Source organism: Archocentrus centrarchus, chromosome 4, assembly GCF_007364275.1.
Source record: "Archocentrus centrarchus isolate MPI-CPG fArcCen1 chromosome 4, fArcCen1, whole genome shotgun sequence".
Lineage (NCBI taxonomy): Eukaryota > Metazoa > Chordata > Actinopteri > Cichliformes > Cichlidae > Archocentrus > Archocentrus centrarchus.
In genome coordinates this window covers 12,058,216-12,077,734 of record NC_044349.1, presented here as the reverse complement: position 1 = coordinate 12,077,734, position 19,519 = coordinate 12,058,216, and the positions used below count along the sequence as shown (strand labels likewise).

At 47.3% G+C, this 19,519-nt stretch overlaps 1 protein-coding gene across 1 annotated transcript in view; it reads left to right on the top strand.

The window, feature by feature from the left end:
• adamts10 (ADAM metallopeptidase with thrombospondin type 1 motif, 10) overlaps nt 1-17,811 on the top strand; it is a 54,801-nt gene extending 36,990 nt beyond the window's left edge. The window contains exons 19-26 of the mRNA XM_030728375.1: nt 2,874-2,954; nt 3,086-3,249; nt 3,360-3,486; nt 12,524-12,653; nt 13,050-13,254; nt 14,000-14,176; nt 14,620-14,785; nt 15,270-17,811. Of these exons, the coding sequence (XP_030584235.1) occupies nt 2,874-2,954; nt 3,086-3,249; nt 3,360-3,486; nt 12,524-12,653; nt 13,050-13,254; nt 14,000-14,176; nt 14,620-14,785; nt 15,270-15,379 (1,160 nt within the window). The 3' untranslated portion in view covers nt 15,380-17,811. The remainder of the gene's footprint in view (nt 1-2,873; nt 2,955-3,085; nt 3,250-3,359; nt 3,487-12,523; nt 12,654-13,049; nt 13,255-13,999; nt 14,177-14,619; nt 14,786-15,269) is intronic.
• The last annotated feature ends 1,708 nt before the right edge of the window (nt 17,812-19,519 follow it).

Sequence of the window (19,519 nt, the reverse complement as noted above, 5' to 3'; positions counted from 1 at the left end):
AAGCTGCCTTGCGGTATGAGTTAGGATATCCCAGACTTTCAAAATATATAATTTAATTGTCTGTTCTCATGCAAACTCGGCTCACAGCAGCGTGCTTAGAGTTATTTATATGATAACGGTAACTAAACTCAGAACAGGACAATCTTTTATTTCAACACCTGCTGTACTCAGTTTTTCAGATAAATGCTTTGAGATTAATGATGTGTTTACACATAGCAGGTGAGAGTTGATGCACTCCAGAATTAAAGTTGGCATTACAATTTGAAACAGTCACTTATCTACATCAAGAAGTTTTGTCATTATCACCTGGAAGAAGAAAGGAATTCATGTTTTACGAAGTCAGTAAATTCCTGAATATTCCTTTAACTTTTTATATGAATGCCATCAGAATGTATCCATCCAATACCATGGGCTTTAAGTGGGTTTTCAGGAAGATACACTTGTGTGTCATCTGCATACATATACACTGCTGGAAAAAAAAAATTAAAGAAACACTTTTTATCCTCCCGTGCAAAATGAAGCAGGAGGATATTTTCATCTTACTGGCTGCCTGGGTGTCTGTCCATGAGGTTTTATCTTTCTGGTCTATAGACTCCAAAACCACAAGGAATTGAGCCATGCAATCTGGCATATGTGTTCTTTACTCTTTTTTTTGAGCAGTATATAACAAAAATGTTCACTCGTTGGGTGATCATAGGACACTGTGCAGCAGCAGCATCAGCTGCAGCTGTAAGGTGTAGCAGCATCAAGACAGAGCACGGGCCAGCTGCTAAATAAAGGTTGTTTGACATTGTTTTGGCCTGTAAAATGAAATCTAAACAAATTACACAGATTGCACAAGTAAGTTCTGTATAAAAACAAGTCCCATCTGCATCGAATACCAGCCAAGGGTCTTTAAGAAGACAAACTTCTCAAAAACAGTTGGCAGTTAAGGAAACATGCAAATATAATCATATAGTACATACACTATACACTATACACATGTTGATGCATTTATCCACTGGCCACCCAGGGACACGTGGCAGACAGATTTAGGTCAGGTCCAACCAGTGCGGCTTGAGGTCCTGCTGCTGACGGATCTATATTGGGTTACTTTCTCCCCACAACACCAACTCCAGAGTCTCTCACCCAACTGTGAACGCCTCTCACCCCCTCATAGGGTTCCTAAAAGGGGACACACCCCGAGCAGGCAGCTGAACCACAGTGACCAGGCCAGCCTGTCAAACCCAAGCTGAGGGCTCCACTAACCTCAAAATATCTGACATTATTGTTTCCTTAAAAAAATTTTCAAAATCCATTAGTAAGGCTGAAGTGGTAGAAGAGCTGCAGCACAAGGTGGTCACCTGCCATTGGGACCAACCAGCTCACATTAAGCCAAACCAGTTAAGTAAGCACTGATGATCACAGCCAGTGCTCCAGTTCATCCCAAAGGAGTTTGATGGGGTTTAAATCAGGGGCCATAATTTTTTATTTTTTTTAATCAATATAACTTAGTAACTAAAAACTGGTAGGTCTGCTTCACTTGATTTTCAAAGTATCTGATATGACAAAAGTCCCTAAAGTCTAAACTCAGTTGACTTGATCACAATTAGAGCATAGTGTGTTCTCATTTCCAGCCAAACTTAAAATCCAGGCACAGGACTAAAGGCCTATTCTGGTCACAGGCAGATTTATGACTAGCAGAATCACTCAGTCATGTCCACAGCAAGCTTTTGATTTCTCTAAACTTCTAAAGCGTTCAGCCAGTAGTTCTCCTTTCCTCTCTGCTTCAGTGATTTCAAGACTCCCTGTGGCGTTTTTGACGTCCGGTAGTGCAACAGAGCAGTTTTTTTATGCGCGGGTCACTGTTTACATGAGGCCGCACATGCGTGTATGCGTGATGTGGGACCTAAATCTATGACTTCCTGTCACACTGTTTAACTCTAACAGGTAAATAAGTAAGATCCCTTTGAGGAATAGAAAACTTCACAGGGCTTCTTTAAACATGTTCAGTCAGCTGGTTCAAAAGGCAACCATTAGGAAAGATTATGCAGCTGATTACATGAATATGCTTGAAATCTCTATTGCTATCTGACTGATAACATCCTTGCTCACAGTGCATATTAAAGCTGCACTATACAATGAGAAAAATGATGGAGTTTGATTCTATCCCAGAACAAGTTTTTAAAAACTTAATTAATTGTCCTTTCAGATCTCTTTTCTTGTCCAGGCCGTGACAGGCAATGTGCATTTCTGAAGCTTTAGGGACCAGTGCTTCACAGATCATTTGCTCTCTGTTTACCACACAAGTTACTAACAGGAGAAACTTACTCTCACACTTTTGAGATCTCTTTATCTGAGGCTAAATACTTCAGACTCTTTTCAAGTAATCCTCTCCGCCCACAGACACAGTCTGTATTCAGTCTCGTCTTTCAGAGCTCTACAAAGAGGTCACAGGATAGATTTTATTTCTTCTTTTGTTCATTCCTTCTCCCTCTAGCGAGCTGTAGTTATTTACAGGGCTGTAGTGGCTGGCCTGCTGGCCGCACAGCAGAACAGAAGAGCTGAGGAAAGTGGTGCGAGATGGGTTGGAGGTGAGGTGAGATGAGATGAGCATTAAAGGTGACAAGAGACCAAAACAGATGGAAGGAAAATGAGAGATAAGGAGAGGAGAAGCCGGCTCTTGGCGTAGTTCTCGTTCTTGAGCAGAGAGCCACACAGAGCAGCCGAGGACCGCTGCCCAGGAATGCAGCTGGAATCTATAGCCTCTGCTTAGTCCATTGGCGTCCCAGGGAGCTAAACACTACTTATGCATCGCTCCCATGATCCTTAGTGAATAAACCTTCTTCAGTCAGTTTTCAGCTTTTGACTTTGTGTGGGTTTATGTGTCTCAGGTTATGAAGAGGTGGTCAGAATTCCCAAAGGCTCCGTGTTCATCCACATACAAGAGCTCAACATCTCCCTCAACTACCTTGGTAAGACGATGCTGAGTTTATTTTCAATGTAAGTGGTTAAAGATAATCCTAATGTGGGAGCCCATGGAGCTGGTACCACATCAGCATAATCTTTTTCCTTACTGTCTCCCTCGCTCTCTTCTGTTTCCTAGCACTGAAGAGTAAAGGTGATCAGTACTTCATCAATGGTAAGCTGACCATTGACACGCCACGCAGGTTCAATATTGCAGGCACCACCTTCTACTATAGACGGCCCACCGATGGACCAGAAAGTCTCGAAGCTCTGGGGCCAACAAATATCACCCTGTTTGTCATGGTAAGAATGGGAGCAGAGAAACCTCAAAATAGGTCTTCCAAAAAGGAGGATCTGGTGACACTTAAAGGACAACTAAGTGAGGATGTGTCACATTAAATGTTTGTGTATAGGTGCTGGTGAGGGAAGAGAACCCAGGGATCCACTATCGTTTCAACCCGCCACTCAACAGGGATCCGCTGAGTGGTTTTGCCTGGCACTACACCTCGTGGTCACGCTGCTCCGCTCTGTGTGCTGGAGGTAAGCAACACAAACGGACAGCTGTGGCTCAGAAGGTCGGTGGAGCGATTCCCCCGGCTACTCCAGTATACATGTGAAGTATCCGTGAGCAAGATACTGCACCCTAAGTTGAAGTGCGAGTGTGTGCACTTAGGTATGATTGGGTGAATGAAGCTTGTAGCACAAGTGCTTTGATTATTCAGTTAGAGTAGAAAACCACTATATACAGTGTGGGAAATAATTATTTGAACCCCCATGCTAAATTTGTAAGTTCGCTCACTTCCAAAGAAATGAATAGTCTCTAATTTTTATGGTAGGTTAATTTTAATGGAGACAAAGAGACAGAATATCCAGAAAAAAGCACATTACATAAAAGTTATAAATTGATTTGCATGCCATTGGGCGAAATAAGTGTTTGTTCCCCAAGCAAAACATGACTAAGTACTTGGTGGAGAAACCTTCTTACAGCAGTAAGACATTTCCTGTTGTTGATCACCAGGTTTACTCACATCTCAGGAGGGATTTTGGCTCATTCCTCTTTACAGAAACTCTCTAAATCATTTAGGTTTCTTGGCTGCTGCTTGGCAACTTGAAACTTCAGCTCCCTCCACAGATTTTCTATAGGACTGAGGTCTATAGACTGGCTAGGCCAATCCATGACCTTAATGTGCTTCTTCTTTAGCCACTCCTTTGTTGCCTTGGCGGTATTGTTTTATGTCATTGTCATGCTGGTAGACCCATCCACGAGCCATCATCAGTGCTCTGGAAGGAGGTTCTCCTCCAAGATATTAATCTGCATGGCCCTATCAATTGGCCCCTTGATGTGGTGAAGTCGTCCTGTACCCTTAGTAGAAAAATAGCCCCCAAGCATAATGTTTTCACCTCCGTGCTTGACTGTTGGGATGGTGTTCTTTGGGTCATACTCAGCATTTTTTTTCCTCCAAAGAGAAAATTGAGTTGATGCCAAAGAGCTTAATTTTGGTTTCATCTGACCACAACACTTTCTACCAAGCATTTAGATGTTCACTGGCAAATGTAAGATAGGCCTGTACATGTGCCTTCTTGAGCAGGGGGACCTTGCTGATGGTCTTGTAGCCCATTCCCACCTTGTGTAGATCTACAGTCTTGTCCCTGATGTCCTTTGACAGCTCTTTGGTCTTGCCCATGATGTGGTGGGGCTGGAATGGAAGAAACCAATTCTGTGGACAGGTGTTCTTTATACATATAACGAGCTGAGATCAGGAATATCTGTAATTGTCTAATTGATTGTGCAACATGGGCACCCAGCCAATCTGTGAGAGCAAGAACTGTGACTGGGTTGTTGGGGATCAAATACTTATTTCACTCAAAGACATACAAATCAATTTATAACTTTTATATAATGTGTCTTTTCTGGATCTTTGGTTGATATTCTGTCTCTCTCCATTAAAATGAAACTACTGTTCATGTCTTTGTACGTGACCAAGCTTACAAATTCAGCCAGGCATCAAATAATTTCCCCTTCTGTAAGTACCACCCCATATACCATTTGCAAACAAACTGTCATACATTAAATGGATCATTATCCTCTCCTTCAATGCCAGGAGATGATGATTGATTTTTTATGTATCTCTATACGGTATAGCTAATAATGTTCTGCTAATATTGGATAAAACTTGTTCCATTACCAGTAAACACCAAGTGGTTAGCATTAGCTCCTTAGCTTTTTAATGTATGAAATCCCCATGTTTTTGAGGCTGTCATTGGTACACTCGTGCAATGAGCTCTAACATATTAAAAACATCTTTAAACACAGACTACATACTTAACCTCAGACGGGGTCCCCATGTTTTCAGTTGTTATCTAAGTGGCTGCTCGGCGCACAGTCGTTTCCTATTTTTCCGGCAGGCTGGAGCGTGACATGAATTTCCTCATCTAAGAAATATGAAAGAATTTCACAAAGAATGTTTTGGTTAGGAGTTTTCACATTTGATTCCACACCCTCCACAGATTTTTTTTTTTTTTTACATGTCTGATTTGTGTTTCTCTCATACAGATGTACAGACACACAGATGCACTAACACACACACACACACACACACACACACACACACACAAACACATGCTGTATAAATTCCAGCAGGCGAGCGCTGACCCAGAGAAGGCACTGCAGTTTTCCTGGAGTTCAAGTTGAAGCCAGAGATGTTTGAGCAGTTCATAATCTCTACAGGCCTCAGACATATCACACATAGGCCAGGCTCCCTTTTTTCTATGCGGCGTTTGTGAGTTAATGATCCGTTTCATTTTACGTGATAAGAACTTGTTTTCCCTCTGAATAAACTCCTGCACAGAGGGTGTGAATATAGAGGATAAACATACACAAAGCTGCTGTTTTTGTGGTTGTTGTGCTCTCTTTATGGAGGCTTCATGTTTCATGACACCGTCTGATACATACAGTACTGGTAACACTGCAGGCAGAGAAAATAATGAAGAGCGGTCTGATTTTGAAAACACTGGGTTTAGGTGTTTTTTGTGTGTTTAAAAGACAAAATTTACCCGTCTTCTGGTCTCCCTTCTGGTCAAGTATGCCGATGACACGGTTCTAATATCTATGCAATCGGGTGCGTCACAGTCTTACGGTCCAGCCCTCCAAGAGTTTGTCAATTGGTGTGATAACTCATGCCTGGAGCTGAATGTGAGTAAAACCAAAGAGATGGTGATAACTTTTTCCAAAAAAAAAAGCGGAGCTGGCTTCATCGGTCACCACATTAATACATGGCATGCCGGTAGAACGAGTGGAGGAGTACAAATACCTGGGCACCATCTTTGATAGTCACCTGAACTTCTCAGTCAATACAGAGGAGATTCTCAAGAAATGTCATCAGAGACAGTACCTCCTCAGGAAGCTCAACTCCTTTGGTGTGAGTAAAAACATCATGCAGACATTCTATTACTCATTCATCGAGAGTATCACCACCTTCTCCATCACCTGCTGGTTTCATTCAACCAGCCTCCAGAACAGGAACCGCCTACAGAGGAACATCACTATCTGTGGGAAGATCATCGGACTGCCACTTAGAGATCTGTCTGCAGTTTACGAACACCTAACACGCAGGTTAGCACACCGGATCATCCAGGACCCCTCCCACGCTCTCTACTCAGCGTTTGAGTGGCTGCCCTCAGGTCAACGGCTCCGTTGTCCGGTGTGCAAAACACAGAGGAGAAGGTCCACCTTTGTACCCAGAGCCGTCCAGCTCCTTAACACACAGCCATTACATTCAAACACTTTCTCAAACCATTAAATGGACTAATTATGGACTTTACAGCACACGCACTCATGCACACTCGTACATTCTTACACACACATGGCATACATACACACACTCATACATATATATACACACACATATACAGGGACTGTACCAACTACCTTATGTAACTTGTACTCTTAGTGTCATGTCCTGGGCCGTTGGCCCAGCGTTTTGTGTTAGTTTATTTCCTAGTGTTGTGATATGTCTGCGTCTCTGTCCTGAGTCTGTGCCTGTTCCCCGTGTTTAGTCAGTATGTTCCTTGGTTTGTCACTTCCTGTTTATTTTGACAGTCTGGTTTTCCTGTGCTTTGTGTTCTGCTTTGCTTCCCCCGTGTGATTAGTTTCATTTGCCTCACCTGTTGTTCCCTGCTGTTTCCTCTTGCCCTGATTACCCAGTGTGTACTTAAGCCCTCAGTTTTGTGTTGTTCTCTGTTGCGTCGTTGATGTTTTGTGCCCGCATGTTCCTGTGTTCCCTGTGCCTGCCCTTCGTCTCCCTGTGCCTCCCTTCCAAGGTTTTTGTATTTGTGTTTCCCCCGTTGAAATAAATCCCCTTTTTAGTTATGTTTGCTTCTGGAGTCCTTCATGTGAGTCCTTCCTCGTCCGTTTCCTCCCCGGCCATGACAGAACGACGCAACCATTACAAAACCCCCTCCGGCTCCAATTTTTTCGACGGCACTCGTCTAGCGCTGGGGGGCCCGGCGTCTTTGAACAGTCCCCGTCATCGTCACTCACCTGCCTCCCCTTTCGCTGATCCCTCCCTTCCTCGGCAGCCGCGGAGGAGAGGGAGTTCCCGGCAGCAACGGCGGAAGGCACCCCGAGACCCGAGCGGTATAACGCCGCGGACCGCTTCACCACTTCACACCCAATCCTCCGTTTCCGTGAGTAACACTGGCTTCAACGCTACTATGCCTGCGGACAATTATTCCCGTCCCCCCCCCTGCCTTTCCCCTCCCTGAGGTGGCAAAGCAGACCATTATCTGTTGGGTGGATTCACTGGTTATGGACCTTCTGGCTGACCCATGTGAGCAGGAACAGCAACAGCTCACGGCCCAGCTGCAAGGGCTAGTCGATGATTACCCTTGGTTATTTGGCTCTCTGCATGGGTTAGTGCAGGATTTCTTAACCTCCATCCTTCACCTACAGCAGTCCCCAGTGTCAGCTCATTCTCAGTCCCCAGTGTCAGCTCATTCTCAGTCCCCAGTGTCAGCGCATTCTCAGTGCCCGGTGTCAGCTGTGTCTCAGTCTCCCCAGTCAGCTGTGCCTCAGGCTGCTTCCACGCAGTCAGCTCCTCTCCCTAGCTCGCAGTCAGTCTCCTCGCAGTCAGTCTCCTCGCAGTCAGTCTCCTCGCAGTCAGTCTCCTCGCAGTCAGTCTCCTCGCAGTCAGTCTCCTCGCAGTCAGTCTCCTCGCAGTCAGTCTCCTCGCAGTCAGTCTCCCCTAGCTCGCAGTTAGCTCTAACGCCCTTAGCTCCTGCTCTCTCTAGCTCGCAGTCTGCTCTTTCTGTCTCCCGGCCTGCTTCCACGCGGCCAGTTTTGACGTACTCAGGCCCCTCTAGCCTTCAGTCGGTTTCCCTAATGTCTGTTCACCCTAGCACTCTGTCAGTTCCTCCAGTGTCAGTTCCTCCAGTGTCAGTTCCTCCAGTGTCAGTTCCTCCAGTGTCAGTTCCTCCAGTGTCAGTTCCTCCAGTGTCAGTTCCTCCAGTGTCAGTTCCTCCAGTGTCAGTTCCTCCTCAGTCGCAGTGTTCCCAGTCAGCTGTAGCTCCAGCTCCTCCTCAGTCGCAGTGTTCCCAGTCAGCTGTAGCTCCAGCTCCTCCTCAGTCGCAGTGTTCCCAGTCAGCTGTAGCTCCAGCTCCTCCTCAGTCGCAGTGTTCCCAGTCAGCTGTAGCTCCAGCTCCTCCTCAGTCGCAGTGTTCCCAGTCAGCTGTAGCTCCAGCTCCTCCTCAGTCGCAGTGTTCCCAGTCAGCTGTAGCTCCAGCTCCTCCTCAGTCGCAGTGTTCCCAGTCAGCTGTAGCTCCAGCTCCTCCTCAGTCGCAGTCTCAGACCCCTCAGTTAGCTCCAGCTCCCCCTGCACCCGTACCTGTTCCGCGGGTGGGGGCAGCCACGGACGGGCTGACCTCTGCACCCGTACCTGTTCCGCGGGTGGGGGCAGCCACGGACGGGCTGACCTCTGCACCCGTACCTGTTCCGCGGGTGGGGGCAGCCACGGACGGGCTGACCTCTGCACCCGTTCCTGTTCCGCGGGTGGGGGCAGCCACGGACGGGCTGACCTCTGCACCCGTTCCTGTTCCGCGGGTGGGGGCAACCAGGTCCAAGCCTTCGCATCGGTTTTCTGTGTTAGCTGCAGCAGCAGGGTCTCAGTCAGCTCTAGCTCCAGTCGCTCTCCCTCGCCTTCAGTCAGCTCCAGTAACTCTTCCTCGGTCCCCAGTGTCAGCTGTTTCAGTGCCCTCTCAGTCAGTTCCCTCAGCCCCTGTCTTAGTTCCTTCGGTTTTGGTCCCAGTTCCCTCAGCTCCTGCTCCTTCTGTAGCTCCAGTAGTGTCAGCTCCCTCTCAGGCCCCAGTGTCAGCGAGCTCTCGGTCTGTCTCCACGCAGCCAGATCTCCCTAGCTCTCGGTCTGTTTCCACGCAGCCAGATCTCCCTAGCTCTCGGTCTGTTTCCACGCAGCCAGATCTCCCTAGCTCTCGGTCTGTTTCCACGCAGCCAGATCTCCCTAGCTCTCGGTCTGTTTCCACGCAGCCAGATCTCCCTAGCTCTCGGTCTGTTTCCACGCAGCCAGATCTCCCTAGCTCTCGGTCTGCTTCCACGCAGTCTGCTCTCTCTCGCTCGCAGTCTGTTTCCACGCAGCCAGATCTCCCTAGCTCACAGCCCGCTCTCTCTGGCTCCCGGCCTGCTTCCACGCAGCCAGTCGTCTCCCGGCCTGCTTCCACGCAGCCAGTCGTCTCCCGGCCTGCTTCCACGCAGCCAGTCGTCTCCCGGCCTGCTTCCACGCAGCCAGTCGTCTCCCGGCCTGCTTCCACGCAGCCAGTCGTCTCCCGGCCTGCTTCCACGCAGCCAGTCGTCTCCCGGCCTGCTTCCACGCAGCCAGTCGTCTCCCGGCCTGCTTCCACGCAGCCAGTCGTCTCCCGGCCTGCTTCCACGCAGCCAGTCGTCTCCCGGCCTGCTTCCACGCAGCCAGTCGTCTCCCGGCCTGCTTCCACGCAGCCAGTCGTCTCCCGGCCTGCTTCCACGCAGTCCCCTGCACCTCGGCTATTCCTCGAGCAGCCCCTGCTGCTCAATAAAGCAGCAGTGTGCCCTGTTCCGCGGTCCCAGCCTACGCATCCGGTGCCTCTCTATGTAGGCCCCGTTCAGCCCATGGGCTCAGCTCACTCCAAGCCGATGGGGGTCTCCGCTCATTCCGAGCCGATGGGGGTCTCCGCTCAGTCCGAGCGCTCCGCGCCAGGGGGTCCCGCTCAGTCCGAGCCGATGGGGGTCTCCGCTCAGTCCGAGCGCTCCGCGCCAGGGGGTCCCGCTCAGTCCGAGCGCTCCGCGCCAGAGGGTCCCGCTCAGTCCGAGCCGATGGGGGTCTCCGCTCAGTCCGAGCGCTCCGCGCCAGAGGGTCCCGCTCAGTCCGAGCCGATGGGGGTCTCCGCTCAGTCCGAGCCAGGGGGTCCCGCTCAGTCCGAGCACTCCGAGCCAGGGGGTCCCGCTCAGTCCGAGCGCTCCACGTCACCCGAGGGTTCCCCACCAGAGCCCGGGGTCGCCCTTCTCCGCCGCCGCATGCCCCGCGGTCGGCCTCCAGTGTCTGCTCCCCGTCGCCGCCGCCGCTGGGAGCGCGGTCGGCCTCCAGTGACTCCTCCTCGTCGTCGCCGCCGCCGCTGGGAGCGCGGTCGGCCTCCAGTGACTCCTCCTCGTCGTCGCCGCCGCCGCTGGGAGCGCGGTCGGCCTCCAGTGACTCCCCCTCGTCGTCGCCGCCGCCGCTGGGAGCGCGGTCGGCCTCCAGTGACTCCCCCTCGGCGTCGCCGCCGCCGCTGGGAGCGCGGTCGGCCTCCAGTGACTCCCCCTCGTCGTCGCCGCCGCCGCTGGGAGCGCGGTCGGCCTCCAGTGACTCCCCCTCGTCGTCGCCGCCGCCGCTGGGAGCGCGGTCGGCCTCCAGTGACTCCCCCTCGTCGTCGCCGCCGCCGCTGGGAGCGCGGTCGGCCTCCAGTGACTCCCCCTCGTCGTCGCCGCCGCCGCTGGGAGCGCGGTCGGCCTCCAGTGACTCCCCCTCGTCGTCGCCGCCGCCGCTGGGAGCGCGGTCGGCCTCCAGTGACTCCCCCTCGTCGTCGCCGCCGCCGCTGGGAGCGCGGTCGGCCTCCAGTGATTCCTTCTCGTCCTCGTCGCCGCCGCCGCTGGGAGCGCGGTCGGCCTCCAGTGATTCCTTCTCGTCCTCGTCGCCGCCGCCGCTGGGAGCGCGGTCGGCCTCCCTCGTTGGGATTTTGCTTTGTGGCCCCTTGGCCTCTGCGGCCTCCTGAACTGTGTGTTTTTTGTTTTTGGATTTCCCACTGACTCCCCTGAACTGTGGACTGTTTTTTCCCCTGCTGTTTTTTGTTTTGTCATAGCTCCTGGACTGTTCCTTGTTTCGACCCCCTGTTTTGGACTGTCTCCGGCCTTGTGCCGTCGCCTTTTGTTCTGGTCCTGTGTTTTTGTTTTCTTCCTGTACGGGTTTGATTTGTTTTGTTCACGCCCTGTGATTTCTGTTTTGCTCCCTGTCTTTGTTTTTGTTTCGGGCCCTCCCTCCTGGTCCCCCGCCTCCCGCCCTTGTCTGGTTTTGTTTTCTGGTTTTGGCCGTCGGGAGCCGGCCTTTGAGGGGGGGGGTACTGTCATGTCCTGGGCCGTTGGCCCAGCGTTTTGTGTTAGTTTATTTCCTAGTGTTGTGATATGTCTGCGTCTCTGTCCTGAGTCTGTGCCTGTTCCCCGTGTTTAGTCAGTATGTTCCTTGGTTTGTCACTTCCTGTTTATTTTGACAGTCTGGTTTTCCTGTGCTTTGTGTTCTGCTTTGCTTCCCCCGTGTGATTAGTTTCATTTGCCTCACCTGTTGTTCCCTGCTGTTTCCTCTTGCCCTGATTACCCAGTGTGTACTTAAGCCCTCAGTTTTGTGTTGTTCTCTGTTGCGTCGTTGATGTTTTGTGCCCGCATGTTCCTGTGTTCCCTGTGCCTGCCCTTCGTCTCCCTGTGCCTCCCTTCCAAGGTTTTTGTATTTGTGTTTCCCCCGTTGAAATAAATCCCCTTTTTAGTTATGTTTGCTTCTGGAGTCCTTCATGTGAGTCCTTCCTCGTCCGTTTCCTCCCCGGCCATGACACTTAGGTACAAAACCTCGAATAGGCATCCACTTACTTCTTGTATATATGTATACTATGTCACTTATCTGCATATAAATAGTCACTAAAATCGGTCACTTTATTTCTGTAATACTCAGTTATTCTATATTGTGAATTATATAAAATACTTATATTTCACTTATATTTATAAGTACTCAGCCACCCTATACTCCTTGTACTATTTATTTTTCATTCCAACCATCCAGTTGGTGTCATTCAGATTTTTTTTTTTTTTTAATATATAAATTTTTGTATTTACTTGTCTCTTGTGTTACTGTTGCCCTTGATGCTCTGCGTGCCGTCAATTGCCCCTTGGGGATGAATAAAGTTTTCTGAATCTGAATCTGAATCTTGCCTGTAGTTTTCTTAGTGCTTGATTGGATTATTTGATTCTGGTTGGTGCCTTAAACGTCTTAATAAGAGACACTTTTACTTGCAGGTGTGCAGATCCAGCAGGTGGTGTGTAAGAAGCAGACGGATCATTCGGTTGTCTACAACCACTTCTGTGACAAGAAGAACAAACCCAAAGAGAAGAGAAGATCCTGCAATACTGAGCCATGCTCCCCAACGTGAGTGGTCTCTTACAGAGAAGATGTAATGGATTTAGCATTATTTGACTTTTTTTTTAAACATTTTTACAAATATTTAGCCTTTTATTCAAACGTCTGCCATCAATCTGTACTTTCTGTCTGTCTGAAACTGTTAGTATTGCAGTAGGCTTCAGTTAGGTCCCTGCTTTTCATTTTGTTATTGAATATTTGGGGGGGGGGTTTGTGCATGTTTTATGTGTATTTATTGGCTTGGTATGTTTGCACCTGTTCTACCTGTGGTTTGCATTTTTATGCTGTTATCTCCCTATTATTATTATTATTATTATTATTATTATTATTATGTCCTCATATGCGTGATATGTAGTACAAATGAGGACATCAAAAAGCAAACAAAAGGCTCTTCCATGCTTCTAGCTGGTGGACAGGAGAGTGGTCAGAGTGCAGCCGCAGCTGTAATGGCGGCCTGCAAACTCGGGAGGTGTTATGCAAAAGGAGGATCTCTGCGACAGAGGAGAAGATCCTGGATGACTCAGCCTGTGCACCCCCCCGCCCCTCATTTACCGAGCCCTGCAACAACCACAGCTGCCCCCCTGAATGGCTGGCCCTGGACTGGTCAGAGGTAGGCAGCCGTCTGGGTTTTCCCGTCATGAATGCACTCCTGGGGTGTTTTTTTTTTTAGTCAACTCATGTCTGATTTTGAAACAATGCTTGAGTTTAAAAAATTCCTCTCAGATGAAGCAGTAGTTTCTTTTCCAGTTGAACCCAAGAAACCCAAACATCTGCCAGCAAAAAAATAAGAGTACCTTAAGCGTGAAATACACAACAGGGGCACGGAGCAGACAAATATATCACTCTGAACATGCAGTCTCAGTCACGAATGCAGCTGTCACGTGGGAATCATCAGTTAAATTCGATGACTAGTTTAAATAGTCTGTGGAAGTTTAAGCATGTCAGAGAGCTGTAAGTCTCTTCTGTGTCACATCTTGTTAATTGTTGCTTAACCACAACAGTTTGAAAGTCCTTCTTGTTTGCTACTTTGTTCCTGGAACTAAACTTTGTCCTCACAGTTCTGGATGAATTGAAACAAAATGAAACGGTGTTAGAAATCAGTCAGTGTTCAACTTTTCTCTGACGTCTTATGTAACATAGCAATGGCAGGAATTGTGCTCAGCTGTTTTACAGGAACTAGGTAGTTTCTTGACTTTGTCCTTATGCAGCTGCTGCCCTCTGCTGAGAGAACTGTTTTTTTGCAAGCTGGTGACTGCAGTGACCTCCTGCTGCACCCCTCGCCTGGCTTCCCTCTCCCGACCTTCCTGCCTAATGTTTTCTCTTTCCTCGCTCTTCATCTGCGATTCTCTCTGCAGTGTACCCCCAGCTGTGGTCCTGGCTACAGGCACCGTGTGGTTTTGTGTAAGAGCGGCGAGAGTGGCGACACGCTGCCAGAGTCCAAGTGCCCCAAACAGGGCCGACCCACTTCCAGGGTCCGCTGTAACCTGCAACGTTGCCCTCCCCCACAGTGGGTGATGGGTCCCTGGGGAGAGGTAAAACACCAAACCCTTTGATTATTAGTATTTTTTTATTTTATTTTAGAAAGTATGATATTTGCTTCTTTGCTGTCAGGCACCTGGCATCAGTAATAATAACCTCCCTGACTTTCTGGGAAAGTTAGACATAAATCAAGGCCCCTTCACCAGAGAAAATCAGAAGTATCACCATATTGCTGGGCACATTTCTCACAACAGTTAATTTTATTTTCAGAAGTTTGCAAAGAGCTGCTTCCCTTTTTCTATGCTGCATTTTATTTCTAGATTAAGTCATATATACGCATAGCTTAGCCATCTGTTTCTCACAGATATAACAGTGATAATGATCTGGTGTGAACACAGTTAATGCACGTTTTCTAAAACGGCTTTACTCTTAATGAGATAACTGCAGTTGTCGGTGCAGGATTTATTGTTTCTGTAAATGTGTCCTTGTGCTGTAGTGTTCTGCAAAGTGCGGTCTGGGACAGGAAATGCGCTCGGTACAGTGTCTGACCCACACGGGCCAGCCATCCAACGAGTGTCTGGATCATCAGCGGCCTGCAGCCATGCAGCAGTGTAAGAGTAACTGTGACCTCACTCTGCCCGTCAGTACAGACAACCCTGAAGGTGAGAGGTTTAGTGCGTTCTGTGACTGCCCTGCAGTGTCAAGTTTTTAGCAACCTTTTAACTATGCCAATGTGCAAAGAAAAACATTTGGAAGACCTTCAGAAAGCCTGGAGAACTATTCCTCAGAACCACTTTAAAAAAAATGGAGGAAGGTCTGGCTCCTTGGAAGCCAAATATAAAGAATTGAGGCGTGAATCAAGAGCGGAGAGACCTGTAAGCTAAAACTGGCTTCAGCTTTGGATTACTTGTTCTATTGTGAATAAAATATGGGTTTATGAGATTTCCAAATTATTGCATTCTGTTTTTAATGACATTTTACAAAGCAGCACAACTTTTTTGGAATGAGTGCCAAGTTATATATTATCACAAATACTTTAAGCCACTTTTAAGGTAGAGTTGTCAGGATAACCAGTGAAAATGTACAAAGAAGTCCTGACTTCAAATATTAATGCATTAATAAAGCTCTTGTCTGTCTCTCCTTCAGAGTGTAAAGATGTGAACACTGTGGCCTACTGCCCCCTGGTGCTCAGGTTCAAGTTCTGCAGCCGGCCATATTTCAGACAAATGTGCTGCAAGACCTGCCAGGGACACTGACACAACGAGCATCCAGCATCCATCTTTGGGTCCTGTACACTCAATACAGTAAGCCTGAAACCCTCCCACTGAGCCTCATAGCAGCAGCCCTCACTCTGCCTCCATCACAGGAGTGTGGGATCTAACTGGGACGCCATCATAAAGACGCCTGGTCCCATATCTGGTCAGAGGAACTGTTATTCTCCAGCCAGAATCCAGATCAGACGCCTCTCTCCGGGCCGAGCTGGGCTAGGGCAGCTCGAGCTGAGTTTATACATTCCACTGGAGGGAAGGCTGTTGACACCTGGAGAGGCAGAGAGATTGAGAGAGCGACTTTCCTCTCTCTCTCTGCCTCCCTAAACTTTCCTTTTGTTCTAATATGTTGGTGCTACTATATTTCTCTTAGGCCACAGGACTGGTTGCAGTACTCTTGAGTCCCACTTGTTTGTTTGAGTGCCCGAAAAAGTTTAGCCTTATCTCTTAAACCTGTATGTTAAGCGGCGATATTTTATAAATTTTCTTTTTCAAAATCCACTTTGTAAAGAAAGTGATTTTCCAGAAAAATCCCACAAAAAGAAATATCTTACAGGTATATTATGAAAAGAAAGGCCTGTGTCTATGTTATCTGATAGTTGTTACTTGACCACGTTGTTTTATGTTATTGCTTTGTTCAGTATCGACATATTCATCGAGTCCTCGCTGTCATTCAGCTGAAGCATGAGCAGAGTCTGATTTGCACAAAGAGTCAGCAGTTTGAGGACTTTTGTATTTTATGTTCGTCTTCATGTGATTAGACTTGATGTCTGTGTGGAAGCTATAATTGTCTCACTGCAGTGAACCTGCCACGGTCTTGCCATGTCGGTTAGTTTGCGTAAACGTTATCACCTCGGCTATAAAACGTCGCTTCGCGTCTGATTGCAGCGAGCAGCACCCGTGCTTGCTCGTTTTCCGGATGTTTCAGGATTACAGGATGTCATTTGGTGTTACGGCTGCAGGTTGTTTCAGCGCGCTTGTTAAAAAGTCCAAAACAAAAATTCAGTCGCCTTATCTGCAAATCTTCACTCATCTTGTGTGTGTCACGGTGAGTCAGCGCTGCCTGCAGGAGCATGCCCAGTGAGGATGAGGGATGACGTCTGACCACGCAGCCTTTCAGAGAGCTTTGTTAAAGCAGGGGTTCTCGACAGGCTGGACTTACACAGATCTGATGTAGCCACAGCTGCCTGAAGCCTCCGTTCAGACTGCTGTGAGAAGATACTGGCTACATAGTTCTCTAAATTTGAGCTGATTTAAACTTTAGATCACATTTTTCAGCTCTTATTGAGCAGCATGTTTCTGACCACCTGACAAGTCCAATGTTACTCAATTTTTGATCTCTATCAACTCCTGAGGGAATTATCTAAACTCTGTCTAGCTGCTGTTCACCCTCTGGGAATATGCCAAACAAAAGCTTGCCTTGGTTTCCCCGCTACAGTGTAGGAAACATACACAACTAATCAGTTTTAATGACACATTTTTCCAAATGCAATGTTTCAGCTGCTTGTATGTCGTGCAGAGACTAATTTGAGAACATACCGCCTAATGAGGCTCAAACATTAGTCATGAGGTCTGAGAACATGCATGTGACGTGCGACGTGCTCTGAAGCCTGCTGTGGCCTGACTCTTCGCAGAAGTCCCCGCCGGTTGCAGCTGAAAGCAGCTTTGTGTAACACTAAATGTCATCATAAAGAGAGGAAGCTACAGTCTGTCTTTAAATGTTGTTCCCTTTTTCTTTTTTTCCCCCCTCTTGTGGTGCTTTGGTTTTGAATGGTGCTATAACGTCACTGTTGTTACCAGTTTGATGATCTAGAAATCCATTTGAGCTTTTTGTAATAATACCAACTTGCAGAGGTGGCCTGTGGTGTGCACGTACAGCTGCTTAGGATCCAGCACCCGCCAGGTGGATCCACTACTTTACTTGGGCTGCGGTCGAGTAGACAGTCTTTCCAAGGTAGTGACCCACAAGTTTTTGTGTGGTAGCCATAATAAGAGCTGTATGCATTCACTAAATATTACAAAAATGAGCTCCGATGCTTCCTTTATTACCTCATTTAGCAGAGGACACGCTGAACATGTGTGTCACCAAGTTGTCCTCTTTACACAGTCAGCATAAAACACCATAGCAAGAACACGCAGAGCAGGTGATGTGTTTCAGTGTGGCAGACCCACCACTGCAACATCTGCTGTCACATTAAGCAGTCTACTATCAGCATCATCAGATCCTTTGAGCACTGCAGTCCTCATGAATCCTCCTCCATATCTTTCTGTGACCTTGTGAATCTTTCCATCGAGGTCAAGAAAGAGTCATTAGGAAAAGAGATAGCAGGGATTTTTTTTTTTTTTTTTTTTTTTTTTTAACTGTTTGACTGCAGCCTTCTGTAAAGTGCCTCCAAATCCCAAAATCCAGCTCACCACATTTGTGGATTGTTAAAAAAAAAAAAAAAAAAACATTTTAATTTAAATTTTGGAATTCGGATATATTCTCAAACATAGTCTTCTTATCATCAGAGCTGAGCACAGAAACATTATGTCATCACGGTGCTCTGCTAACTGATCCCTGCAGTTGGAAATGTGGAAATACTAGCAGTACCATTTTCAGCCACACAAACTGTTTCTGAAGAGATTTGAGAGCATAATTGTCAGAGTATCCTGATAAAGATCCTTTTACACCTGGTACAGATCACTTGAACTGTGCACATGCTGTGATTGTGTCATGCCATGCAAATATAGTTTAGCGTCACGGTTGTCACTCATGTCTAAATCACTCTGAATGTGTGAACGCTGAAGCGATGCTGTCACTTCATGTTGCTTCTGTCACACTTGCCTGAGCTAGCAGGAAGAGAGCAGAGCTTTTAACATGTCTTTCCCTTTATTTGGATCTCTGATCCCAGCATGTTGATGCCAGGTGTAAATTAGGTATCAGTATCTCTGTAGCTATGTGGCCAATAATGAGAGATCAAGCTGAGCAGCAAACCAGATTTATCTGATACAAAAGGAGGGACCGTTTCAGTATTTTTTTTTTTTATTCTGTTTTACACATGCTAATTATAACATGACATGTACTGTATATTGTTTAATACTATAGAAGATGGATCCATTTGCCCCCCATGTAAATCTTTTGTCAAAGGAAATATTAAAATGATTAAACATGGTGCATTGTTGATTGTAAGAAATGTGATTTGCGTTTTTTTTTATAATTATTATTTTAAGCTTCCATCATCAAAATCTTTCATCCACATTACGTATTTGCACTACAAACACACAACTGGACTAAAATATCACTCTGCATCATTCAGCCCGGAGGTTTAGATCATCAGTGACGGTCATCTATTTCTGGATCTGCCTGCTGCCAGGGAAAAGCTGAGTCAAGAACTTCTTCCTTTTGTCTGAATGACACGTATACCAGAGCAAGACCATGAAATGCTTTAAAAAGATTTTAAAATCAACACTGAGAAACTGCGAGGCAGCAACTTTAAAACCAGTGTAATGTTTTCGCTCTCTTTCTGGTCTTCATGTGAACTCAGCAGTACTGAACCAGCTGTAACTGATGTGGAACATTTAACCGAGCATGACAGCGGTCTGTTTCACTGAGTCACACCGAGAGAGAAAAGGTCACATTTTAGCAGTGTTTTTAAAGTGATAAAATGTGACAGACCCCCCCACATGGGGTAAGTCCAGAATAATTGTCCCTGGAGCTTGAAAAAAGGTGACCGGGCTTCTTTAAGTTTCTAGAAGATGTTTCACCTCTCATCCGAAAGGCTTCTTTAGACTTCCATGAACTGGATGATGGAGAACCTATACTCCAGAATAATTCCCTTTTGGGGCCAGTTTCTTATTCTGTGCTTAAAGTTTAGGTTTTGTCATGATTGAATAATAAAAAGATTCTTTACACCCACACATGCACATAGTTCTGATATAACAGGAAATCAAAGGCACTGGTTTACCTCTCAGCTTGAACAGGTGAGCATATACCACAGAGCTAAATACACTGACCTGGTGTTGACTATGACCTGAAGCTCTTTTGCTGTGTGTAACCCCCGCGCACACACACACACACACACACACACACACACTGCAATATCTAATAAAAACAAAAGCCCCCAAGCCCCACAGAAAGAGTAAACT